At 42.8% G+C, this 27,517-nt stretch overlaps 1 protein-coding gene across 1 annotated transcript in view; it reads left to right on the forward strand.

Moving 5' to 3' along the window:
- APAF1 (apoptotic peptidase activating factor 1) overlaps window positions 1-27,517 on the forward strand; it is a 140,285-nt gene that overhangs the window by 90,477 nt on the left and 22,291 nt on the right. Inside the window, exons 18-25 of the mRNA XM_030215021.1 lie at window positions 2,301-2,429; window positions 2,946-3,071; window positions 5,323-5,442; window positions 13,034-13,159; window positions 13,614-13,739; window positions 15,829-15,948; window positions 16,728-16,853; window positions 22,371-22,496. Of these exons, the coding sequence (XP_030070881.1) occupies window positions 2,301-2,429; window positions 2,946-3,071; window positions 5,323-5,442; window positions 13,034-13,159; window positions 13,614-13,739; window positions 15,829-15,948; window positions 16,728-16,853; window positions 22,371-22,496 (999 nt within the window). The remainder of the gene's footprint in view (window positions 1-2,300; window positions 2,430-2,945; window positions 3,072-5,322; window positions 5,443-13,033; window positions 13,160-13,613; window positions 13,740-15,828; window positions 15,949-16,727; window positions 16,854-22,370; window positions 22,497-27,517) is intronic.

The following is a 27,517-nucleotide window of genomic DNA, read 5'->3' on the forward strand; positions in this document are numbered from 1 at the left end:
GGGAGATCAGGAAATATGGCCATACACTAGGAAATATGACTGCACACAGGTTATATCATACTAGACTTTGAGCCCGTAAAAACGGGCTATTATAGGAAGGGGGGGTTGAAAGGCCCGCCCCCGCCGAGTTCGCCGCTGCCCCTCCCCCTCCGAGTTCGCGCCCCCCCCACCGAGCCGTCACCACCCACCTTCCACCCGGCCGGGCCCTCGCTCCGCTATTGAAACAGCGAGGGTCTGGGAACGCAGCACTGAGCTCTGCTGAGCTGCCGACGTCGGCCTTCGTTCTTCTTCTCTGCCTGTCCCGCCCTCGTGTGACGTAACGTCGTCGAGGGCAGGACAGAGGCAGAGAAGAAGAAGGAAGGGCAATGTCGGCAGCTCAGCAGAGCTCAGTGCTGCGTTCCCGGACCCTCGCTGTTTCAATAGTGGAGCGAGGGCCCGACCGGGTAGAAGGTGGGTGGCGGCGGCGACTCGGGTGGGGGGAGTGTTAGACGGCGGTGTCCCTCCCTCAGCAATGCGCAGTACAGACCCTCTGTGTTCCGCCCCCCCGTCATCACGTATTGACGAGGGGGCGGGGCAGAGAAGGTCTCTACTGCGCATTTGCGAGTGAGTACGGTCACTCGCCGTTTATATGTTTGATAACTGCTCACAGGATCTCAGTAAAGAGATCTTTCTCTGTCCATTCCCAGGCTGAGACTGGGAAAACCCCAGTACCTTCAGGCTAGATTTGAAATTCAGGACCAATCAGATCCCAGGGTATCAATTTTGAAAGTAGCTGTCCAATGGTACTGCAGATTGCTTTTCCATAAGATGAAACTGGAGAAGATGAAGTGTCTTTTTTTTAATGCAGCAGCTTTAAAACTCAAAACAAGTGCCATCTGCTGGCCAATTAGGAGAAATACACTTCATGAAATAATACAGACTTAGAAACCTAAAATTTCATAGATAGGAAATGTATAAACACTTTGGATATTGTGCTTTGTTTTCTTTTTTACACTTAAGGCGGGGTAAAAGTCCCCATCTTAACTTCCCAAGCAATGTGGAGGGGTGGCCTTAGTGGTTAGGGTGGTGGACTTTGGTCCTGGAGAACTGAGGAACTGAGTTCAATTCCCACTTCAGGCACAGGCAGCTCCTTGTGACTCTGGGCAAGTCACTTAACCCTCCATTGCCCCATGTAAGCCTCATTGAGCCTGCTATGAGTGGGAAAGTGCGGGGTACAAATGTAACAAAAATAAAATGGATACTATGGGAGATTCTACATGGAATGCTGCTATTCCACTAGCAACATTCCATGTAGAAGGCCGTGCAGGCTTCTGTTTCTGTGAGTCTGATGTCCTGCACATACGTGCAGGACGTCAGACTCACAGAAGCAGAAGCCTGCGCAGCCACATTGGTGATCTGCAAGGGCCGACTTCTACATGGAATGTTGCTAGTGGAATAGCAACATTCCATGTAGAACTCAAATAGTAGCAACAGTGGAGGAGTGGCCTAGTGGTTAGGGTGGTGGACTTTGGTCCTGAGGAACTGAGTTTGATTCCCACTTCAGGCACAGGCAGCTCCTTGTGACTCTGGGCAAGTCACTTAACCCTCGATTGCCCCATGTAAGCCGCATTGAGCCTGCCATGAGTGGGAAAGCGCGGGGTACAAATGTAACAAAAAAAACCAACCAAACTTGTGGTAGCTCGGTACCACAAGTTAGTCACTCACATATATGAATGCATGCAATTAATCTCACAAGCAGTGTTAGGCACACTGCTAGGAAGCATAACGCTGCCCCCCCATCCATCCCCCTGCCCTGAAAACTCCATCTCTGACACTTTGCCCTGAATCCCCCATCCCAAAAGCCCCACTGCCCACCCTCCTGTAGGCTGCCTCCACCCCCTCCACCGGCCTACCTTGCAAAATCCCTGTTATCTAGTGGGGTGCAATCAAGTGTAATCCTCAGTCACTTGCTGGCTCGGGGTTCAAAATGGCACTTGCAATCTAGCGATAGTCTCATAATATTATTGCTAGGGGTCACGCTGGTGTATAAGGGCCTCAATAATTATCCCTTGTAGTCTAAAATTGTTTCACTGCTTTTGAAATTAGTTTTGGTTTAGAGTACAAAATATTTGCTTAGTATCTTTTAGCATTTCAATCCTATACTCATACTTCATTATTTTTAATTTATTCATTTAATATAATTTCATTGTATTTGTTCCAGGATTGTGTTGTGTAAGCAAAAACATTTTTTAAACAGGTTCATCTTTTCTAAATGTTTGTTAGACTGTATATGAAATATAACCTTATCGTTTTTTTTCCAGATTTTTGATGTCGAAACTACTGATCTATTAATGGAACTTCGAACAAGTTACCTTAGCACAATCCAGTATTGTGACTATGCTCCTAGCAGCCAATCGATAGCACTAGCTTTATCCCACTACTCAGTAGAGGTACATGCTCACCATTAATGATTTTGAAAATAGCCCTTGAGATACATAGGAGGAAATTCAATATATGACACCCAAAGTTAGGAACTGGGATGAACGACGCTACACCTGTGAAAGGCTGGTGTAAATGTTGGTGCCCAACTGATGTCAGTTAAGCGTACAAATACAGGTATTCTGTAACGTCGCACCTGAATTCTGGGAATGTCCCTGACCTGCCCATATACCCCCCCCCCCCCACCCTGTGGCCATGCCCCCTTTTGGAGTTCCGTGCTGTGAAATTTAGGAGTGCATGTTATAGAATAAGATGTAAGGCGATTTCTCTCATGCATCGGCCTTTTTTATTAAAAAGATTTGTTACTTTCAGATGCTAGTTTCATCCTTTTCAGTCAGTAGCTTTATTTGTGTGCTTCCCTCTGTTCATATTTTTTATATACAGCTGCATGTATTGTGACATGCAGATATATTGACAAAAATGACAATTATGAGGAGAAAAAGTGAATACTGTTTGTTTTCTTCAAGCTGTGGAACACAGAAACTAGTCTGAAAATAGCTGATTGTGCCGGACATTTGAGCTGGGTTCACTGTGTTGCTTTTTCCCCTGATGGAGCTTCCTTTCTAACATCTTCTGATGATCAGACTATAAGGGTATGAGCTTTGTTGTATTATATTTTTAAACATAGCTTTATTTTCATAAAACAAATTTGTAGTTAAAGAAAGTGGTCTTTCATTAATGAACATTGAACGTCTGAAGTTATCACGAGGAAGAAGTAGGCTAAGACCTTATAAATCATTTTCTCAATTCAAAGTTATTTGTTTATTTTTTTTATACCAACTTTTTTCTGAAAATCAAAACAGTTTTCAGTTTAAAAATTGAAGTGGAAGAGTAGCCTATTGATTAGACCAGTGGGCTAAGAAGCAGGGAAGCTTGATTCAAATCCCCCTATAGATCTTGGGCTAATCACTTCATGCTCCATTTCATCAGATACAAACTTAAGGTCCTTTTTTGTTTTGTTTTTAGTTATTAGAGGTCTGTATTGGAATCCCAAATAAAACATACTAGAATAAGTATAGCATTACACAGCATGCAAAACTTCTAACACTGCAAAAGAGCAACACACAGTGGTACAATTTGTATAATAGCTGCAAAATCCAACAAAGGGATATAGCAAACAAGAAACTACTAAATCCCATCTCTAGTCATTTAAAAATGTTTTCATATTCATTTATTTTTTAGATTTTGATCACACCTTTTCAGTAGTAGTTTAAGGTGAGTTAAATTCAGGTACACTGCGTATTTCCCTGTCCCTGGAGTGCTCACAATCTAAGTTGTTTTTAGTTATTAGAGGTCTTTTTTGGAATCCCAAATAAAACATACAAGAACGTGAATAACATTACACAGCATGCAAAACTTCTAACACTGCAAAAGAGCAACACACAGAGGGGCATAATCGAAAGGGATGTCCAAGTTTTGTTGAGGACGTCCTCGCAAAACATCCCGATGAAGGGGCGGGGAAACCCGTATTATCGAAACAAGATGGACGTCCATCTTTCGTTTCGTTAATACGGTCAGGGACATTCAAATCTTGAAATTTAGGTCGTCCCTAGACTTGGTCGTTTCTGATCTTCGGTGATAATGGAAACCAAGGACGTCCATCTCAGAAACAACCAAATGCAAGCCCTTTGGTTGTGGGAAGAGCCAGCATTTGTAGTGCACTGGTCCCCTGATGTGCCAGGACACCAACCGGGCACCCTAGGGGGCACTGCAGTGGACTTCATAAATTGCTCCCAGGTACATAGCTCCCTTACCTTGTGTGCTGAGCCCCCCAAACCCCATTACCCCCAACTGTACACTACTACCATAGGGGTGAATGGGGGGCACCTAGATGTGGGTTTATGGTGGGTTTTGGAGGGCTCGCTGTTTCCTTCACAAACATAACAGGTAGGGGGGATGGGCTTGGGTCCGCCTGTCTGAAGTGCACTGCACCCACTAAAACTGCTCTAGGGACCTGCATACTGCTGTCACGGACCTGAGTATGACATCTGCGGCTGGCATAGAGGCTGGGAAAAAATATTTTTAAAGATATTTTTTGAGGGTGGGAGGGGGTTGGTGACCACTGGGGGAGTAAGGGGAGGTCATCCCGGGCACCTTTTTGTGCCTTGGTCATAAGAAAAACAGGACCAGGTAAAGTCGTCCAAGTGCTCGTCAGGGACGCCCTTTTTTTTAACCCCCCCCCCCCCCCCCCTACATTTGGTATTTATTTCCCAACCATCTTAGCCCAGTTATTAAAGCAATAATCCTTGGCTGGGTCCATGCTATAGGATCCTTGCGTAACCCTGTAATTAATGATCTTAAATTCAACCATTAGATGCCACTTCTAATAACTGGAGCTCCGTTTCTCCAAAGGCTGCAAACATATATGTATCCTTAGCTGTAACCGACCCAGGAAGTAGAAGTCCTCATGGCAGCTCACTGCACCACCACTGAGATCCTAAGCTGGCCCACTGTATTGTTTTAACTGGGCTATTCTACAGCTTTATGTTCTTTTAAAAGCCATATGCTGTTTTAGTTAATCAGTGAGGCAGTAAAGGTTTGTAGAGGGCTTGTTTTTATTTTCTTTAGGTGTCTACTATTACACTAGCATTTTTTTTTTATAAATCGGGTGTCTTATATCATTTTTCTTGAAAGGACTGAATAATTTTAGGTTTTTGCTTTCTTTTGTTAGAAGCTAGTAGCAAAAAATAAAACAAATCACTGTTGTAGCATGTTGATCAACTTTATTGAAAATGCTGTCTCTTAGTTTTGATGTTGACTTTCAGATTGAATGTCCTATGCCATGTTTCTACAGTCCACTGAATAACCTTTGTGTGTGATGTACCTATGTTTCTTTTTAACCAGGTTTGGGAAACGAGTAAGTTGTGCAAATCTTCTGGGATGTTCTTGAAGCGTGAAATGGATGTTGCGTTTAGGGAGAATGATGTTCTTGTTTTGGCACCTGACAGAACAAAGTGTTTGTTGGTACGTATTTAAGTCCATAGTTGGTGGCATTCAAATTTTCAATATATATCTTCAGAGTATGTGAACCAAGTTGTTCTCCATAGTGCTTTTATATCACCTTTTTAAAGTTGTGATGTATAAAGAGAATTGTCACCAGAGAAACTTTTTGTTTTTAAAGTTTGAACTTTGGCTGATCCTCGGAGATCTGGGTTCAGTTCTGATCTTGTGGCTTCTCTTGGTCAGTGTGAGAATGCTATTTAGCTTTGGTGGAAATTGGATGGAAAAGAGCAATAGCTATTTGTGGCTTTTATGAGTTAGGATTTGTAACCCAGAAGGACATATTTATTGCTGACTCTTAAGGCCTTAAAATTAAGATAAACCAATTCAAGTGTTCTATCAGGTCAGAGTCGGTGAATAGGCGATGTTATATGTATCTCTTAATGCAGGGTTTTAGCATACAATAGTTAAAACATCATCCTTGTTGGTTTCCTGCCATAAATACATACTGTTATTATATAAAACTGTGGACCCATTAAAGACAAAATACTTGTTTTTAAACAGTTATTGCCTCATTTTTAGACTGTTTCTAGTCCTGTACTCCCCACTAGCCTTTGATTCACTGGCTGTGGTGTGTCAAGTTACTGTTTTCAGAGCATAGGTATGCTTGTATGGACCAAAAATGAGGTACAATATCTACAGGAAGGAGAGAAAAAGTTCTTGATGTGTTCCAAGCCTTGAAAACACGAGAAAGCATGTCTTTAGTTATTTCTGTCTCAAAGAACCTTATTGAGACAAGTAATTGCTAGGCATACAAATTCCTTATTGAGATGTTGAAGAAATAGAAAAGCTTCTGCTTCTTGCCTTCGTGTTCTAGCAGTAACTGTTTTTCTAATGATTTTAACAAAATCCAACCATGACAATCGGTTAAGCTTATGTTTTAATTTCCCCCTCTTGGACCTCTTTCTGACTCCAGATCACACGGGGGACTAAAGATACCTATTTCACATACCAGGTTCTGTATGGTTTCTCCAACTTCCATTGTCACCCAATCACAAGGAGGTCTGCTCTGGGTTTGCATTAGGGGCTGTAATAGAAATCTAATTCCCATAACTACTGCTTTCTGTCTTCCTGGATCTAGGTATACTCTGGGCCATTTATGTTCCCAGATAATGCCTATTAAAATTCTGTCTAAGTTTCTCCAGAGACTGAGTGTATGTGATCTGCCTTGTAAGCTAAATGTAAGGTAAAGAGAAGATAGTATAAAGACAGAGATAGGTTTAAATAGATAGATACTATTTATTTCTTACCCAAAGACAAGTCTTCAAGTTGGTACAAATACAGACATCAGACTTTAATCAGGTACATTCAGCAGAGAGATTCTGAGTACAACCGGACAGAGCTTCGCCCTCTGAGAAAACTCCCAGTTAAGGCACATTTTCCCCTCTTTTATACACAACCTCTCCATAGAAGTCAATGGTGGGAAACCTAGCTCTCAATTTCTGAGATGATACGTTCCCACGCGGGCTTATCAGTATGTTTTGGGAACAAGTTCTTTTTTCACATCTCATTTCTGAGACACCTGTTCCCTGTTGCAATAGTTTTCACATACTTTTCACACCATCTTAAGAACTCTGTAATAGGCTCCATTTTGTTCATCTTAAGAACTATGTAATAGGCTCCATTTTGTTCATCTGAGCCATCCTTTTTGTTTTTGTTTTCCCCAGTACAGGAGCTGAATTTGAATTAAAAATTGTACCAATTTGTAGCAGGACTCATTATTCAGAACCGCTTTTTACAGATTCTCAAATATTAAATCATGTACTTGTTATTTGGCCTAGTCAGTACTTCTTCAGTTATTTTAGGCTTCATAGCTTTGGCCCTCACTATTCCAGTGGTAGATCCAAAGCCAGGCCATATATTAACATTCCCCTCTTCACCCTATCCCATAGGGTGACACCAGGGTTAACGTACCGTGGTACCATCCATTCCAGAAGGTATTCTATGAGGCCATCAAATTATCTGAGTCTTAAGGTCAACTGGTACAATTTGTTTTGTTTACGGTGTGAACTCATCATCCTGACAATACTTCAATTATGTCAATCCTACACAAACTTATAGTTAGTACACTAATAATTTTCTGCAACCTTTTCATATGCCGGTTCTATCTTATTCATATCTATGTGATTGAGGCTTACTGTAGTGAGAGAGGTTTTATGAATGGGGCTAATCCATGAGATCATTTACAAAATCCCATGAAATATAGGTATGCGGGTATATTAACCAAGGTCTGCATGGATCTTGACATATGCATAATGACCTGGAAGTATGGGAAGTATTGTATATATCCGTTACCCTCTTGGAGCTTAGTCAAACCTACAGAAAGACATGCAACGTAAGTAAGCCTACACCAGAGTTAAACAATTGCATAGCTGGTTGATACTAACAGAGTTTACATCTACATTATCTTAGTCAGTATTAGGGTTTGATGTTACCCTTGTATCTGAGCAATATCAACTTCAATTTTAAATTACCTAAACGGAAATAACAGGGGAAATTCTTAGAAAAACAATTAGAACAATAAAGAACAATAAAGGAAATAATAGGAAAATAAAAAATAAAATCTTTTCAATATCTAGACAGGATTATTGCTAAACTGGTAATAAAACAAAATATGAATCTATAATGTCCATAAACAGCAAATTCTCAAATTAAGTATCAGTTTTAAAGTCTCTTTCATTGATCATGGTTGAGGCGGTGGAAGCGCAGAAGAATCTGGACGGAGATCTGGAAGATCTAACAGGGCTGAGTTTTCAGGCTGGCTTGCTGAAGGAAGGAAGTTGCCGGTCTTAAGATGGTTAGGCTTGTAACATCTGGTTCTGCGGCTGAGTAAACACGTATATCGGTCACATGGACCCGAAACTTGTGGTGTACAAATTGGGATTTTTTTCATTGGTAGGGGTCAGAGCTTCAAATTAATTCAACCTAAAATTAAATCTAAAAAAAACAATTGGAATTGGAATAATTTGCATAATAAAAATTGGAATTGGAATAATTTGCATAATATATCCCCACTTCTGGCTTGCATAATGTGCAAGACTAATTGGTAATTTTTACAAAGACATGATCAAATAACAATAGTAAAGTATATGGAACAAAAGAAAAGTTTACAAAATAACAATTAAATTTTAGAGATGATGGTAAATGTCAATTATTGATGTATGGAGGGCAATGTGTTGTAATCTCAATCGCCAATAGATATGGAATCTTCACCTACGATGACTACCATTCACCAAGGGTTGAGCCCTCAGCTTCAGGAGGCCAGCAGGACTTATGAGCTAGATGATTCAGGAAGAAGGGTAGAGGCCAAAAAGTGGAGAGCCTGTCTCTTTTGTTCATGGACCAATTGATGCATCTGTTGAAATTCACGCTGAATAATGTCTCGTTTTTCACACCAGGTAATGTTGGGGTCTGTGCATCTGTCTTTTAATTTAGCGATTCTTTGCTGCAACATAGCCTTCAGATCAGATACATTATCGGGTAGTTCTTCTTTGCTAGCAGTCGTCTCCTCGGTGAGGGACGTCAACGGAATTCCTGTATCCATCTGAGGAAAGGCAAAACTTAAACAGACCAGTAGTGCAATTTATGTGGTTAAGTTATTGAAAGAAGTCAGAATGCTAGGGGCCAGGAAAGAGGCTTGGTAAGAAACAAAGCATCGAAAATGAAAAATTATAAAAAATCCCCCCCCCCAAAAATGAAATATATAAAAATAAAAATAAAACAAAATATTATACATCTGAATTGCAGCAAGGCGTATTCAGACGGCAATGCAAGAAAAAGGTTCCTCGAAAAAGACAAATGGAAGAAAAACATTAAAAAGTGCAGCCACTTGATTGACCTTCACATAGAGTTTAAGTAACCCTTTTCAGTCAGTCAAAGAAGTAGGGAGAAGCATATCGCTTTAAGACAAAGCCACCATGTGGTAAGAGTTAGTTGAAGCAAGGTGTTAGTTAAATACACAAAGCATAAATTCCAGGACCGCTGCACACAAATAATGTACACCAGTTCTTCTCACAATCACTCACAGTGAAAGACAGAGAGATAAAAAGAGTAATAGTTGCCATATTGTGATAACCTGTTTTGAATAGAAAGGAATCAGAAAGTGGAGTGTATAATTTTCCCAATTTATGTTTGAAAGCTTCACCAATTCTCAGTCCAAGAATAGTACAAAATCTATGATCAGCGCAAAATGCTTCCCCAAATGGCCAGTTCAAGGGAATATTTTTCGCATTCATTCCATATAACGGATATTGGTTATTAAATATTTCTTCTTTCTTAGACAAGGAAACAATGAAAAGCTTTCAGATGTCACACATATTATAGAGAAATTTCAAAAATGAAGGCTTTATATTCATGAAAAAACTAAAGAAGTGAATGTCACATTAATTTAAACAGCATAACAGTTAAAGCAGAAAACATTTTAAAAATGTGCAATACACAGCTTTTATTTAAAAGGGATCCCGTATAGAGAAAAATGGCATAAATAAGTCAGTTAAGGTTTATATAAAAAAACATAAAATGAACATCCTCTGGGGATCGCTTATCCCTGCAGTTGATAAGAACTCCCCAGGGAAGGTATGCAAAAAAACAAATAAAGAACTTGCTGACTCAGTTAGGTCATTTGTATGGTACCATAAACATACACTTGCAATTAAACCTAAAAAAATATAAGATAAAGACATGTCACCTGTAATAGAAACAGAAACATACAGAGAAATGGTTTCTGGATACTAAATGAGGAGCTGAGTAGTATGAGTGACTGAGAGCAACAAAATCAAATCGGGTTTGGGGTAACGCCTAGTCATTATGGGGTGGGTAATATTGATCCCTAAATCTGTGGTCACTGCGGACGGTGTTGATCCGGGTTCCATAAAGGGAATGACTGCCGTTCAGGGGGATTTTGACGGACCTGCGATTTTCTAAATCTATATGGCTGTGTCTGAAGACATTCAGCAGCATAATGACCATATTGTTGGCAGCGATAACAGAGCACATCAGGATAGCGATCAGGGCTAGGCCGGGAACGGTAGTCTCGTTGTCGCCTAGTATCCTCAAGAGGGCCCCTTGGGGGACCTCGTTGGGGTAGAGAGCGACGACCCCGTTCTTCTGGGTAATCAATTCTACGGTCTGGGCGGTAGGGCCGATTTCGGCCATTATTGTCATAGCGTTGGTCAGCATACATAACAATAACAGGGGGAGAAGTGTCAGGAGTATTGGTATCAGGGTCAGAGCTCCTAGAGGCTCTTTTCTCTTTGAGATCTTCAGTCTGCAGCACTTCCAAGTTAGTGTGTATTGTCTTACGATGTTGGGCTTCATCTTGCTTGCTTTTAATAAGCCGTCTGCAATGATGAAGGATGTGTTCACGAATTTTAGGCCATTTTTCCAGGTGGAGACCCACGGTGTTCTCCAACTTAAGTTTAATTTCTGAAGGTAAGGTTCCCTTCAGTAAATGGTAGAATACTGGGAGGGCATTATCAGAGTCAAATTTTTCCTCTGTTTCTTCCTTATATAGGTCTTGGAGTCTGAGTAAATAAGCCTCAATAGGCTCTGAATCCATTTCCCATCTTTGGGAAGTGATAACCGAAAAGTCTTTAAGGGTCGGATACATGGTCCGGATTTCCTGAAATATTTTTGTCTGAATTTCAGTCAAAGGGTTACCATCATATTGGGTATCTGTAACAAATTTTGCATAGCCCGATTGAGTGAATATGTCAGTGACACTAGCGTGTGGGGTTCTGCCCAGGAGCGCTTTCATATCGCCGACTGACAGAGTGGTCCCCAGGGTTATGTCTTGTAATTTCTTCAACCATCGATTACCTCCCTGTGCAATATCCGGGAGCTGTAGTATAAGGCTATTCAATTCAACCGCTGAAAGTGGAGTATATTCCGTATGAGGGACACCTCCGGACATTTTATTCAACAGGGGAAAAAGTTTTATTTTCTCCAATGGTTTCGTGGCGGTTGGGGGAAACTGATTCTCATACTTTTTCCAAACCTGAAAGCCCTGGATTAGATAAAGTGTTGTTTTCTGATCCCAATGAGGGTCAGGGTGATCATAAATGAGGTCTCTCACTAATGAGAGCTTGTCTGGTCGTAGGGATCCTTCACGTGGAAAAAGGGCGGACTGGGGCTGGAGTGCCTCAGACCATCCTGCAAGGTTATCAATCCATGGTTGAACATAATGCCATGAATTCTCATGTAATGCCACATATTGAGCAGGTGTGCTAGGTGGACCAGATAGGATAGGTTCTGTACTGGTATTTAGGGCGGGCAAAACTGTAGGATGATGGGGACTATCAATGACTGTAAGGCAGCGGTTAGATCCCTCATTAGTAAGATAACTTTGAGGGTGGCGTTGTCTGGTATGATGAGAAATAAGATCATGTTGTTGAGGAAAATCAGATTTTGGTGCAACAGATACCACGGTGTCCGGGGTATCAGGGCGCGGTTGTGTTGTCAGGGACTTGCGTAAGGAACGAAGTCCCTCTGAAACAAACGCGAGGCCATCTCCCATACTAGCCAATGCGTGACCGTATTGTTCTTCCGAGGGGACTGGGGTATTAGGTAACGTAAAACGAGGTGAATCGTCTGTAAGGGAAGGGATTACTTCACTATCTGAAAAAGGGGAGAAATGGAACATCGGAAGAGGCTCGTTTCGAATATCCTCTATGTCCGATTTTGTGGGGAGTTGTTGTTTTAAAACTTCCCATGCTTCGTCTAATGGGGAGAGTCTAACCTTCGGTCGCTCCTTATTAGCTGGTTTGGCTGGGAGTACCAAGGGACGCATTGGCCGTGCACCTAACGTGTCCCATCTAGGGTTCACTGGAGCAGGGGGCGGTTTAATGAAACCCCGATCATAGAGTTCCTGACAAATAGCCCGTGTTTGTGTAGCAGGACTACATGGAATGAAACCCATTTGTCGCAATTGGGATAGGTTGCAATTGGTTGCTGTAGCCTGAGTCTGTGCTTTGTTTGGATTGCTAGTAATTACACTTGTGTCTTGGCGTATTCATGAGATGCCATGTTATCTCAGGATCATCAGTTTAAAGGGTTACCAAAGCATACATTTCTCAACTGTTTAGGTAATAGAAATTAAAAAAAAAAGATAATAGGTACATTTCTTATTGGACTAACTTAATAGATAGTTTGACCTTCAGGTCAGAAGAAAGTACTGCCTTCGAAAGCTAGTCATGAAATGTATTAAGTTAGTCCAATAAAAAAGGTATCCTAATCTATTTTTTTTGTTTTATTTCTATTTATTACCTTTAAAAGTGGTCTAACGTGGCTACTATACCATTTTATTTAATTGTTTAGGAAATTTCCTCTGCGATGAAATTGTTCACAGTAGATAGGCCTTCGGGTCTCTCTCTCTCTCATGTTTTGTGTCTGTGTAAATGTTTTTGATAAGTGACCAATTTGTTGTTACTGAAGTGCTCATTTAACATGTTTTTGAACTGGTCAGAAACAGTGATGGATAAACCTTGCAGAGAAGAAGTATGAAGGAGTTCTAAAGTTGTCAACAAACGAAAAATGTTTTTCTTTTCTGTTTTGCTAGCTAATTGATGGAAAGTCAGGCAACATCCTGTCTCAGACTGAAGCTCAAGAATCTTCCATTACTACTTGTTGTCTTAGTAAAGATTTTAAATTAGCAGCATGTGGAGATGAAGCTGGAACTGTGAAGGTACTGACAGTCAATATCGATTGCAGATATGTATTTAATTTGACAGTTGACCTAAAGCCTTTGGGATGGGGCATGTTTTCCTCCGAATGTCATGCAGTGCAGGACTCACGCACACCATTAGTGGTTATCCTTTTGAGAACCACACTAATGATGTGCATGAGTCCTGCACTGCATGACATTCGGAGGAAAATTCTGGAAAACATCAGACGGTTTGTAATCAGTCTGTTGAAGCCTTTTAGTCATTGGTGTGACCCCTGACGCAGGTGCGATAGCACCGAAACACAGCCCGTGTCGGGTCTTCCTCCAATCAAATTCTACTATTAAAAGTTTTTTTGAATGAAAGAACTGTGTTCCCTCTGTTTTTAAAGGCCCTTTGTGCTCGTTTTTTTTGTTTTGTCATTACTGAAATACTAATTTCCTTACAAGTAACCTTTGTAGATTTTTGATTTACAAGGTTCTGGAACTGCATAGTGGTAGAGTACTCCGATCAATGATGGGACATAAGAAATCTGTACAGCATTGTCAGTTTACACCTGATGGGCAAACCTTGATTTCAAGTTCTGATGATGCAACCATTGAGGTGAGGGCGTTGTAAGGTTTTATTTATTTTTGTGTTTGCATTTGAACATGCAGTGTATGTCTTTAAGTGTATTAGAATGTTTTGTTTTTCAAGTGGAATAGTACTGACATTCTTTGCTTTTTCTTTTTTTTTTTTTTTTAAATAGTTGATTGTATTGATGTTTATTGTTACTATATAAAGAAAAAGAAATTGGATGCCAGTGTGTAAGCTCACAGAAATTTTCTAATAAAATGTGAGTTTTAAAATCTTACAATATCAAAAATAACCAATAATCACAAGACTGACCTCCCTACCTAAATTCTCCATCATTCTAATTGTAAAAAGATTATTTACAAAACAGACCTCTCTGCTGACTTCTCCTATCAATGTACTAATTGTTGGAATCTTCTTCCGAGGGCTGTTAGATGTGAACATGATTACAGTTGCTTTTGGAAATTATTAAATCTTTTCAAAAAGTTCCTACAACAAGATAGTGGAAGACAGGAATAATCACTTATATGCCAAATACTGTTTCAGACGTTATCCTGTATAATTACTTATAATGTGATGTTTGTTACACAATTCATCCTTGTAGAATAATAATTCATAAACTAATTTTTGTAAAGTTTCATATGGCTGTATATAGATTTACTCAACATTTTCCCTTTATTAGAAGATTTACAACTATAATAAGTATGTACTAAATTGTCTGGATTATAAGCCACATTGAACCTGAACCCTGGGATAATGCGGGATACAAATATTATTATGAATAAATAAAGATAGTTTAACTACAAAAGGATAAGCATTTCCCCCATATATTTTAAAATGTATCTGATCAACCTCAACTATAATAAACAGCATTTCACATATCAGAGATCCATCCCTCAGCAGAAGATGGAAATGAGGCCTTCTGTTTTAATTCTCTTCTCCTTGTAGTGAATATGAGTACACTATTGATAAACATCAAATTAGATCCTTCTAAGAAAGGAATTTAGATGATACTTTTGAAACTGGTGCTCTTCTTTGTAGTGCCAAAAGGTGGAGATACAGCCCGATTTTGTGGAGGAGTGGCCTAGTGGTTAGGGTGGTGGACTTTGGTCCTGGGGAACTGAGGAACTGAGTTCGATTCCCACTTCAGGCACAGGCAGCTCCTTGTGACTCTGGGCAAGTCACTTAACCCTCCATTGCCCCATGTAAGCCGCATTGAGCCTGCCATGAGTGGGAAAGCGCAGGGTACAAATGTAACAAAAATAAAATAGATACTATTGGAGATTCTACATGGAATGTTGCTACTATTGGAGATTCTACATGGAATGTTGCTATTCCACTAGCAACATTCCATGTAGAAGGCTGCGCAGGCTTCTGTTTCTGTGAGTCTGATGTCCTGCACGTACGTGGTGATCTACATGTAGAATCTCAAATAGTAGCAACAGTGGAGGAGTGGCCTACTGGTTAGGGTGGTGGACTTTGGTCCTGGGGAACTGAGTTCGATTCCCACTTCAGGCACAGGCAGCTCCTTGTGACTCTGGGCAAGTCACTTAACCCTCCATTGCCCCATGTAAGCCGCATTGAGCCTGCCATGAGTGGGAAAGCGCAGGGTACAAATGTAACAAAAATAAAATAGATACTATTGGAGATTCTACATGGAATGTTGCTACTATTGGAGATTCTACATGGAATGTTGCTATTCCACTAGCAACATTCCATGTAGAAGGCTGCGCAGGCTTCTGTTTCTGTGAGGACGTCAGACTCACAGAAGCAGAAGCCTGCGCGGCCACATTGGTGATCTCAAATAGTAGCAACAGTAGAGGAGTGGCCTAGTGGTTAGGGTGGTGGACTTTGGTCCTGAGGAACTGAGTTCAATTCCCACCTCAGGCACAGGCAGCTCCTTGTGACTCTGGGCAAGTCACTTAACCCTCCATTGCCCCATGTAAGCCGCATTGAGCCTGCCATGAGTGGGAAAGCGCGGGGTACAAATGTAACAAAAAAAAAAAACTTGCTTATTGATAAGAAAGCTAATCTTTATTAAATTTATCAGTATTATATTACAGTTACACATGTGATTTTTGGGGAATGAGGAATTTGTATGATTGTGTATTAAATTCAGGTTTGGGAGTGGCAGTCAGAAAACTGCATGTTGTTACAAGGTCACCAGGAAACAGTGAAGAATTTTAAACTGTTAGAAAACTCAACATTACTTTCGTGGTCCTTTGATGGAACAGTTAAAGTAAGTTAAATCTGGTATTCTTCATACTAATGGAACAAATAAATTGTAGACAGCGCGTTCTAAACCTAATTTGCATGCCCCATTTTCTACTTAAAGCATTGGGGAGAAATATTCAAAGGAATGTCTATGGGTAAATGGTAGTTGAACTCCAGAAAAGATTTGGAAATTGCTCCAACCCCTTAAGTGAGGGTGAAAATCGAGAAAGTGAAAATAGGCGCAGAGATTTTATTTTGAAATAGCTATGCGTACTTAGTATATGTTTTGCAGTTACTGCCATATATGTGCAAAATACGCAAGTATTTTTGTACCCAAACTGTGTGCACCAGACCCATTTTCCAAGGGAATCTACACAAGGAGGTTCTCTGTGAAAATAAGCTTACAGTCCTGTGAGCACAAAATATCATTACTGCCCTTTTTATTTTTAAACTAAATGTATAAGCTTAATTTGTACTTCCTATGTTAGGACTGCTCCTTGTATGGCATTTTTATGATATGTGTTGGTTTGTGGGGTGACGGGGCAGGTGCCGAAGAGTGGTTGATCAGTTTGTGTGATAGTTTTGGGGGGATGAGATAGCTAGGTTTTGGATGTGAGGGAAGTTGCAGGTGTAATTTTTGGGAGTGGTGGCAGTTTGTGGATAAGTGGGGCACTTATGGGGAGTAGTTTTGGGGGGTGGGGTGGGGCAGTTGGGGTTCTTTTGGAGAGCAATAATAAGTAATGAGGGTTAAAAATGATCAAAGTGCTAGAGATTTTTTAAATATTATTATTGTTTATTTTTAAGGTGTGGAATATAATTACTGGAGAGTTGGAAGGTGACTTTGTTTGCCATAGTGGTGCAGTTCTTTCTTGTGCTGTTTCTAATGATACCTTCAAGTTTTCCTCAACTTCTGCCAACAAGAGTGCCAAGGTATGTTGTGACATGTGGAAACCCTCTCTTCTCTTCAGACGTTTTTTTAATGTCTGGGGCAGAGCAGTTTTTGAACATCTTACCTGTGAAATAGCAATTTACATAGATAATAAAGGCTACTTACAAATAAACGCACTGTGTTTATGGGTAAAAAGTTCACACTTTGTAAGACGGCATGCACTTTCACATAAAACCCGTTTCAACTTTGACTATAAGTCAGTTGTACCAAAACTGCCCAGAGCAGCAGAGGCATTCAGTAAAGGATTTCCTGTGGTGAAGGTTAAAGTGGGGAAGTCAGGCGATGTAGCTTTAATTAAAAAAGATACCAGTTTAAAAAGTAGACACAAGAGTCTGCTAAGAATGCTGTCCCCTCTCCATACATCCCAATGGATTGTTTTGGGGTTTTGTTTTTTCATTTTTTCCTTGGACATTTTTTTTTCTTTCAGAAAATGGTCTACAAAGATAGACACACCTGAGCACAAAACAAATCTAGCAAATGGCCATTTTCGAAACAAAAAGATACATGTTTTTCTCCCCTTGATCAGATTTAGACGTCATATCAAAAATGCCCCTCGAAATGTACCAAACTTTGCAGCAATGCAGGCAGTTTAAAAATAGTCCTCTTAATGTAGTAATTCAAAAGATTGTTTGAAAATAATCTCATGCCTTCATTATACTAGACACCCCAGGTTTCTCTGTCACGTTTATTATGTCACCACCCACTTCACTCTTGGTTTCTCACTAATATTCATATAAATTTATTTCCCATGCAGCAATGGTTTGTTTCCATTGTGTTTACTTTGGACACATATCTAGAGTCACTTTTCACCTCCTAGTTTCGTTTTCATTATACGTATATATTACTTAGATAGCGGACTTCTCAGTGTAACAGGCATCACCCATACTTTTGTAGATATTATTTTTTCTTCCCGCCGCCTTTTCAGAGCAGATGGCTTATGTTATTTTTTTCACACCACATTGTCCTACATCATTCGTACCTAATAAGAGGAGTTTGTATTATATACCAGGTTAGTTTGAGGGTGTCCCGTTCCACTAAGAGGAAAAAGCTTCCCTCTGTATATAGTAACTATACCAAATGGAACCTCAAACCTCCAAACAAGGGACCATTCCAACGGAATTTTAACACACCTTGTATAGTACGGAGTAAGTTAATATCATAGGTTCCTCCCAAGAAGGTTCATAAAGTCATTCATGGAGAGGCCCCGATATATATGTCAGACCTCATAGACCTACCAGCAAGGAACACAAAAAGTCTAGTACGCACTTTCTTAAACCTCCATTACCCCAACTGTAGAGGACTTAAATACAAACATCACATTACTGCCTCCAGCAGGATACCCGATGCGACAGTCGGTTCAGGCAGTCGGTGCTGCAGAATCTGTTTGGTGTTTGAATCCAACTCCACCCTCCAGGACCCGATTTTATTCTGTTCAGGCTGCACTCTCAGTTAGTTGTTCTTCGTAGGTCAATTTCTGTTATGCCCTCGCCGTTGCGAGGTTCAATTGACCTGGGTTCTTGTTTTGAGTGAGCCTGAGAGCTAGGGATACCCCAGTCGTGAGAACAAGCAGCCTGCTTGTCCTCGGAGAAAGCGAACGATACATACCTGTAGCAGGTGTTCTCCGAGGACAGCAGGCTGATTGTTCTCACCTACCCTCCCTCCTCCCCTTTGGAGTTGTGTTTTACTCATTCCTTTGCTTGTCCCAGCAGATGGGAACCAATGAGAGATTTTCATGTTTTGGTAAGCCACTAAAAAGAAAAAGTGAAAAATGCCTTTGTTAAAACTGCTAGAACCAAAACTAGAGTAAATCAAGTCTCTGTGTAAAATGTTTACCAAAGTGTGAGATTCTCATCCATAAATATTCCACTGTGTTTGTATTTTTTTATATAACGTACATGTTAAGTTTACTAATAACATTCCAAGAATGAATCTTGTTACAGAAAATAAACAGGATTAACACAATTCTTTCATCTTTACAAATCATCATACCCTATAAAAGGTAGAAAAGAAAGAAGAAAGCAGCAAATTATATATAATCCTATGTTAGTCCACCATTTTAAAAAAGGAGCAGGCACAATACTCTAGGAAATTAAAGTTAAATCGAAATTACACAATTGGAAGCATGGAGGGGGAAATCACAGGAGAACATCAAATCGGATTATGGTGTAGATGTTAATAACGCTTCTGGATTTTGGGGTGGTGGTATTTCCTTCTTAGATTCCAAAAAAAGAACTTAAATGTACAGGATCAAAGAAAACATATTTCACTGAAGACAGCTTCACTACGCATTTACATGGAAAATTCAGCCAAAACAAACTGCCTAGCTGTAAAACAGATTGGCGTAATCTAAGAAAGCTTTTGGGTTATTCTAGATACATCTGGAAAAAATCTAATTTTACAACTGTCATGTAAGAGCAGAATCAAAAAAAGCAAGCATATAATAAACCCATGGAATTTGTTGTCAGAAGATGTGGTCAAGGCACTTTATACAGTTGGGGTTAAAGAAGGTTTAGCAGTCTCATGAGGGGGCATCAGTGGAAGAGTTAGAGACTCCCAAGGAATCTGCTCTTGTTGAGGTAGGTATGGCTTACATGGCAGATGCCTTTTATAATTTTATCAGGACTTCAGCCAGAAGTATGGTTGTCTTCATCTAGGTATATTTTGTGGCTTCAGAGCAGGTCTGTTGATTTGGTGAAGATCTGATGTAGAGGAGTGTGGTAGCCGTGTTAGTCCACTCTTAAGGTTATCAATAGAAATAGATCTGATAAAATTAGCGAAAGATCTTGGAGAGTCTGAACCTTAGAGATTGCCAGAGGATAAAACCCAATAATTCATCCTTTATTTCTGCCAGTAAGTCGAAGTTCCATGATGTCAAGCTATAATTCTTCAGTCAGATATAGAATTCTCTGATTTTTGGATGTTTGTAAAGCTCTCATGAGGGACTCTGAAGTTACAAATGAGTTTAGGAAGTCTGACAGATTGTTCTTTTTGGTTGAGTTAAGAGGCGCTGTGGCTTTGAAAGCTGCTCTTGCCTGTTTGGCTTAAGGAAGCTATTTCTTCTACTTGTATTCTCAAGGGCAGATTGCTTCCTAGACCAAAACTATTCAAAGGTGTTAAAACACATGTGGACTGTGAAAAATTGCAGGAAGACCTTAGGAAGTTGGAAGACTGGGCATCAAAATGACAGATGAAATTTAGTGTGGACAAATACAAGTGATGCACATTGGGAAGAATAATCCAAATCATAGTTACCTGATGCAAGGGTCCTCCTTGGGAATCAAGACCCAAGAAAAAGATCTAGGTGTCATTGTAGACCATACACTGAAATCTTCTGCCAAGTATGTGGCAGCAGCCAAAAAAAGCAAATGGGATGCTAGGGATTAGGAAAGAGATGGTAAACAAGACCAAGAATACTATAATGCCTCTGTATTGCTCCATGGTATGACCTCACCTTGAATATTGTGTTCAATTCTTGTTGCCATATCTCAAAAATATATAGCAGAATTAGAAAAGGTTCAATGAAGAGCAACCAAAATGATAAATGGAATGGAACTCCTCTCATATGAGGAAAGGCTAAAGGTTAGGGTTCTTCAGCTTGGAAAAGACAGCTGAGGGGAGATATGATTGAGGTCTACAAAATCCCGAGTGGTGTAGAATGGATAAAAGTAAATCAATTTTCTACTCTTTCAAAAAGTACAAAGACTAGGACACTCAATGAAGTTAGATGGAAATACTTTTAAAACAAATAGGAGGAAATATTTTTTCACTCAAATTTAAGCGCTGGAACTCGTTGCCAGAGAATGCGGTAACAGCAGTTAGCATATCTGGGTTTAAAAAAAGGTTTGGACAAGTTTCCGGAGGAAAAGTTCATATTCTGCTATTGAAACAGACATGGGGAAGCTACTGCTTGCCCTGGGATTGGTAGCAAGGAATGTTGGTACTATTTGAGTTTCTGCCAGGTACTTGTGATCTGGATTGGCCACTGTTGGAAACAGGATACTGGGCTAGAAGGACCATTGGTCTGACCCAGTATGTCTCTTGTTATGTTCTCATTCAGTCGAAGAGGTGGCAAGTTCTTGGGAAGAGCTTTATGTGGTTTTGGTGGAAAATGTTTGAAGGGCTGTGGCTTGTTCCTCCCTTCATACTTTTGCTAAACACTACAAGTTTTATTTTGCTGCTAGAGAACTTGCAGATTTTGGAGTTCAGGTACTTAGAGCTGAAACTAGTTGGTTCTGGTCTGATGTGATGGGGATGTTAAAGAAGGAAAAATTTGTTCTTAAACCTGCTAATTTTGTTTAGTCTCACCAGACCTCCCTCCTTGTATTCTGTTTATTGGTTTTTCTAATGATTACTATTATTATATTCTTGATATACCGCCTTTCTGTGATACAACAAAAGTGGTTTACATATTACGTACAGGTATTTTCTCTGTCCTTAGTGGGTTCACAAGTTTTTTTTACCTGGGGCACTGGAGGGTTAAGTGACTTGCCCATGGTCACAAGGGAACCACAGTGGGAATCAAACCCAGTTCCCAGCACACTACACGAGCCATTAGGCTGCTCCTCTACTCCAATCAGATGAGAAAGTTTATTTGTTGTTTCAGTTGAGTTTCCTTGGAACCCTGGATTCCTTAGTTTAATGGAGAACATAAGGGAGTATTTTTCATATTGCTTTGTTATTGGGGAAAAAATGGTAGTCTGGGACTGCATGGTGCACTATATAGGGCAGAGCTCACAAGTGATTGTTCTCTTACCTCCATCTTCTGGTTGATGGGCACGACCCATTGATTCTTGTCTGTTCTACTGAGATTCAATGAAAGAAAATTAGCAGGTAAGAACACATTTTTGTTTGATCTAATCAGGTATGGTAGTTCTTATATTAAGTGAGACTTGTGGACCTGAACATGTATACCCTGGAGGAAAGGAGAAACAGGGGTGATATGATACAGACGTTCAAATATTTGAAAGGTATTAATCTGCAAACGGTAGAACGAAATGACATGAAATGAGATCGAAGGGGGGCAAACTCAAGAAAAATGTCAGGAAGTATTTTTTCACGGAGAGAGTGGTGGATGCTTGGAATGCCCTCCCGCGGGAGGTGGTGGAGAGGAAATGGTAACGAAATTCAAGCATGCATGGGATAAACATAAAGGAATCCTCCTCAGAAGGAAGGGATCCCCAGAAGCTTAGCCGGCGGTGGGAGATGGGGATAGTGCTGGGCAGACTTATACGGTCTGTGCCCTGAAAAAGACAAGTACAAATCAAGGTAAGGTTTACACAAAAAATGACACATGAGTTTATCTTGTTGGGCAGACTGGGTGGACCGTGCAGGTCTTTTTCTGCCGTCATCTACTATGTTACTATATAGTTACTATGTCTCATGGCAAAACCGAATTGGGTACAAATTGGAGGCACTGCTGTTTCAAGAAATATTATGACCTCTATATGTTGTAATAAAAGAAGTAGGTTATAATAACTTTTGTTTAAATATTTTGACAGATATGGAGTTTTGCAAGATCAGCTCCTCTTCATCACCTGAACGGTCATCAAGGCTGTGTACGATGCTGTACTTTCTCTTTCGATGACCAGTACTTAGCAACTGGGGATGACAATGGAGAAATAAGGGTATTGAAATGTTATATTTCCAAATATTCTTTTCCTATTTTTTATTGTGAATACAGTATTTATCAAGTTTCAGCAGTAGACTGCTTTGGAAGCTGAAGCAGCAAGGAGCAACACATTTCCCTCGTATTGCCCCATCACTTTGTCTCAAAGTAGGTCTCCGGTGATGAGAAGCAGTCTGTAAAAATTATAACGTTTGTTCAGCTTTTTGGTTAGTATTTCAACACAGTTACTGCACAGTAAAATGCATGTGGCTTTAGGCATTTGTTGTTAAAGTACACTAAATGTAAACCTTATTGCAGACCCATTTGTGATGCATTGTAAAAGAAACTGTTCATACCTTTCTGGTAAATAATTTTCTGTGTGCCTTTTAAAAGTTAGTGCTTTGCAAACTTGCCCACCCAACTAACAGAATGAAGGATAGCGTGAAGTCTAAATCTATTATTCTACTACTTATGTGTTCTATGAAATAGAGGAGTGTCTTCATAGGTTTTAAAGTAGGATACATTTATTTTTTTGTGATTTTTAAATAATGAAAGTGCCCAGAAATAAAATAAACCTGGTTTAATTTTTGTACTACAAATATTTGTACAGCTGGCTTTATGTGGGTGAGTAATGAACATTCTCCGAGGACAAGCAGGCTGCTTGTTCTCACTGATGGGTTGACGTCCTCGGCAGCCCCCTCCATCGGAAAGTTTACTAGCAAAGGCCTTTGCTAGTCCTCGCGCGCCCTATGCGCACTGCGCATGCGCAGCCGTCTTCCCGCCCGAAACCGGCTCGAGCCGGCCAGTCTTCTTTCGTCCGCGCTCGGTACGGTCGTGTTACGCCGTTCGTGCCCCAGAGAGTCGACCTCGCGCGTCCTTTTCGACGTGTTTTTCGTGTATTTTCTTCTAAAAAAGTTTGGGAAGCGCTCCGGAAGTGTTCCGGAAGACCCTGTCGGGTTTTCTGCCCTTCCCGTATTTTTCAAGTTTTGCCCCGTAAGTTTTCTTTCGTTGTCGGGGTAGGCCTAGTTTGGCCTCGGTCGAGATTTTTCTCCCTCTAAATTTGGTGCTTCAATTTTCGCCATTTCGGCTTTTGATTTCGCCGGCGTGATTTTTCCGCCCATGACATCGAAGCCTTCCAGCGGCTTCAAGAAGTGCACCCAGTGCGCCCGGGTAATCTCGCTCACTGATAGGCACTCTGCGTGTCTTCAGTGTCTAGGGGCCCAGCACCGCCCTCAGAACTGCAGTCTGTGTTCCCTGTTACAAAGGCGGACTCAGGTAGCGAGATTAGCCCAGTGGAACGTTTTGTTCTCGGGCTCTTCGTCGGCATCGGCACCGGAGGCATCGAGTGCATCGACGTCGTCAGCGTCCGGACCATCTCCCTTGGCTGCCGCTCCATAGACACCGGTCTCCTCCCCGTGTCGGCACCGAGAGCTCTGGGTCGCCGAGGGATTCGGCACCCAGTAGGCATCGGCACCGAGAGGACCGCTCACCCTCTGTTCAGGAGGTGTCGATGCGCTCCACTCTGGACAGCCCGGAACAGCCTCCTCGCCCGGAACAGGTTCTGACGTCGACGCCTGCATCGACCTCTCAGCCTTTTTCTGCAGCCACTCTGAACGAGAGCCTCCGGGCCATTCTCCCAGAGATTCTGGGAGAGCTGTTGCGCCCTACCCCTCCGGTACCGGCGGTGCTTGCGCCTCCGGTACCGTCGAGCGCGGCGCCGGCTGGCCCATCGCCCAGGTTGAGGTCCCCGACGTCGGTACCGCGTGCGGTGCCGACCGCGGCCACCTCCCAGGAGGGCTCCCCGACTACATCGGCGGAGGGAGCTTCGCCGATGCGGGCGAGGGAGTCTACCTCTCGACGCCCCCACCGTGGTTCCACCGAGTCGAGCAGGGCGAGGTTGCAGACACAGGTCCGTGAACTTGTGTCTGACACCGAGGGTGAGGCCTCGTGGGAGGAAGAGGAAGATCCCAGATATTTCTCTGACGAGGAGTCTGAGGGTCTTCCGTCTGATCCCACTCCCTCTCCTGAGAGACAGCTTTCTCCTTCCGAGAGTCTGTCTTTTGCCTCCTTTGTCCGGGAGATGTCTACGGCCATCCCCTTCCCGGTGGTTGTGGAGGACGAGCCCAGGGCTGAAATGTTTGAGCTCCTGGACTATCCTTCTCCACCTAAGGAAGCGTCCACTGTTCCCTTGCACCATGTCCTGAAAAAGACATTGCTTGCGAACTGGACCAAGCCATTAACTAATCCCCACATTCCCAAGAAGATCGAGTCCCAGTACCGGATCCATGGGGACCCAGAGCTGATGCGCACTCAGTTGCCTCATGACTCTGGAGTTGTGGATTTGGCCCTAAAGAAGGCTAAGAGTTCTAGGGAACATGCTTCGGCGCCCCCGGGCAAGGACGCTAGAACCTTAGACTCCTTTGGGAGGAAGGCCTACCATTCCTCTATGCTCGTGTCCAAGATCCAGTCTTACCAGCTCTACACGAGCATACACATGCGGAACAATGTGCGGCAGTTGGCGGGCTTGGTTGATGCTCTTCCCCCTGAGCAAGCCAAGCCTTTTCAGGAGGTGGTCAGGCAGCTGAAGGCGTGCAGAAAATTCCTGCAGGAGTTTATGACACTTTTGATGTTGCGTCCAGGGCCGCTGCTCAAGGTGTGGTGATGCGCAGGCTCTCATAGCTGCGTGCCGCCGACCTGGAGAATAGAATCCAGCAGCGGATTGCGGACTCGCCTTGCCGTGCGGACAATATTTTTGGTGAAAAAGTCGAACAGGTGGTAGAGTCTCTCCACCAGCGGGACACCGCATTCGACAAATTCGCCCGCCGGCAGCCTTCAGCTTCTACCTCTACAGGTAGACGATTTTTCGGGGGAAGGAAGACTGTTCCCTACTCTTCTGGCAAGAGTAGGTACAATCCTCCTTCCCGACAGCCTGCGGCCCAGGCTAAGCCCCAGCGCGCTCGCTCTCGTCAGCAGCGTGCGCCTCAGCAAGGCCCCGCGGCTCCCCAGCAAAAGCAAGGGGCGAGCTTTTGACTGGCTCCAGCAGAGCATAGCCGACATCCAAGTGTCCGTGCCGGGCGACCTGCCAGTCGGAGGGAGGTTGGAAGTTTTTCACCAAAGGTGGCCTCTCATAACCTCCGATCAGTGGGTTCTGCAAATAGTCCGGCAGGGGTACACCCTCAATTTGACCTCAAAACCTCCAAATTGTCCACCGGGAGCTCAGTCTTACAGCTTCCAGCACAAGAAGGTACTTGCAGAGGAACTCTCCGCCCTTCTCAGCGCCAATGCGGTCGAGCCCGTGCCATCCGGGCAAGAAGGGCTGGGATTCTATTCCAGGTACTTCCTTGTGGAAAAGAAAACAGGGGGGATGCGTCCCATCCTAGACCTAAGGGCCCTGAACAAATTTATCGAAAAAGAAAAGTTCAGGATGCTTTCCCTGGGCACCCTTCTCCCCATGATTCAGCAAAACGATTGGCTATGCTCTCTGGACTTGAAGGATGCCTACACACACATCCCGATACTGCCAGCTCACAGACAGTATCTGCGATTTCAGTTGGGCACACGCCACTTCCAGTACTGTGTGCTACCCTTTGGGCTCGCCTCTGCGCCCAGGGTGTTCACCAAGTGCCTAGCTGTGGTAGCAGCGGCGCTTCGCAGGCTGGGGGTGCATGTGTTCCCATATCTCGACGATTGGCTGGTGAAGAACACATCCGAGGCAGGAGCCCTGCAGTCCATGCAGATGACTATTCGCCTACTGGAGCTACTGGGGTTTGTGATCAATTATCCAAAGTCCCACCTTCTCCCAGTGCAGAGACTCGAATTCATAGGAGCTCTGCTGGATTCTCGGACGGCTCGCGCCTATCTCCCAGAGACGAGAGCCAACAACTTGTTGTCCCTCGTCTCGCGGGTGCGAGCGTCCCAGCAGATCACAGCTCGGCAGATGTTGAGATTGCTGGGCCACATGGCCTCCACAGTACATGTGACTCCCATGGCCCGCCTTCACATGAGATCTGCTCAATGGACCCTAGCCTCCCAGTGGTATCAGGCCGCCGGGGGTCTAGAGGACGTGATCCACCTGTCCACGAGTTTTCTCAAATCCCTACATTGGTGGACGATTTGCTCCAATTTGACTCTGGGACGTCCCTTCCAAATTCCTCAGCCACAAAAGGTGCTGACCACGGATGCGTCCCTCCTGGGATGGGGAGCTCATGTCGATGGGTTTCACACCCAAGGAAGCTGGTCCCTCCAGGAACGCGATCTACAGATCAATCTTCTGGAGTTGCGAGCGATCTGGAACGCTCTGAAGGCTTTCAGAGATCGGCTGTCCCACCAAATTATCCAAATTCAGACAGACAACCAGGTTGCCATGTACTACGTCAACAAGCAGGGGGGCACCGGATCTCGCCCCCTGTGTCAGGAAGCCGTCAGCATGTGGCTCTGGGCTCGCCGGAATGGCATGGTGCTCCAAGCCACATATCTGGCAGGCGTAAACAACAGTCTGGCCGACAGGTTGAGCAGGATTATGCAACCTCACGAGTGGTCGCTCAATTCCCGAGTGGTGCGTCAGATCTTCCAAGAGTGGGGCACCCCCTTGGTGGATCTCTTTGCATCTCGAGCAAACCACAAAGTCCCTCAGTTCTGTTCCAGGCTTCAGGCCCACGGCAGACTGGCATCGGATGCCTTCCTCCTGGATTGGGGGGAGGGCCTGCTGTATGCTTATCCTCCCATCCCTCTGGTGGGGAAGACTTTGTTGAAACTCAAGCAAGACCGAGGCACCATGATTCTGATTGCTCCTTTTTGGCCGCGTCAGATCTGGTTCCCTCTTCTTCTGGAGTTATCCTCCGCAGAACCGTGGAGATTGGAGTGTTTTCCGACCCTCATCACGCAGGACGAAGGGGCTCTTCTGCATCCCAACCTCCAGTCTCTGGCTCTCACGGCCTGGATGTTGAGGGCGTAGACTTTGCCTCTTTGGGTCTGTCAGAGGGTGTCTCCCGCATCTTGCTTGCTTCCAGGAAAGACTCCACTAAGAAAAGTTACTTCTTT

The sequence above is a fragment of the Microcaecilia unicolor genome, chromosome 9 (genome assembly GCF_901765095.1).
Source record: "Microcaecilia unicolor chromosome 9, aMicUni1.1, whole genome shotgun sequence".
Lineage (NCBI taxonomy): Eukaryota > Metazoa > Chordata > Amphibia > Gymnophiona > Siphonopidae > Microcaecilia > Microcaecilia unicolor.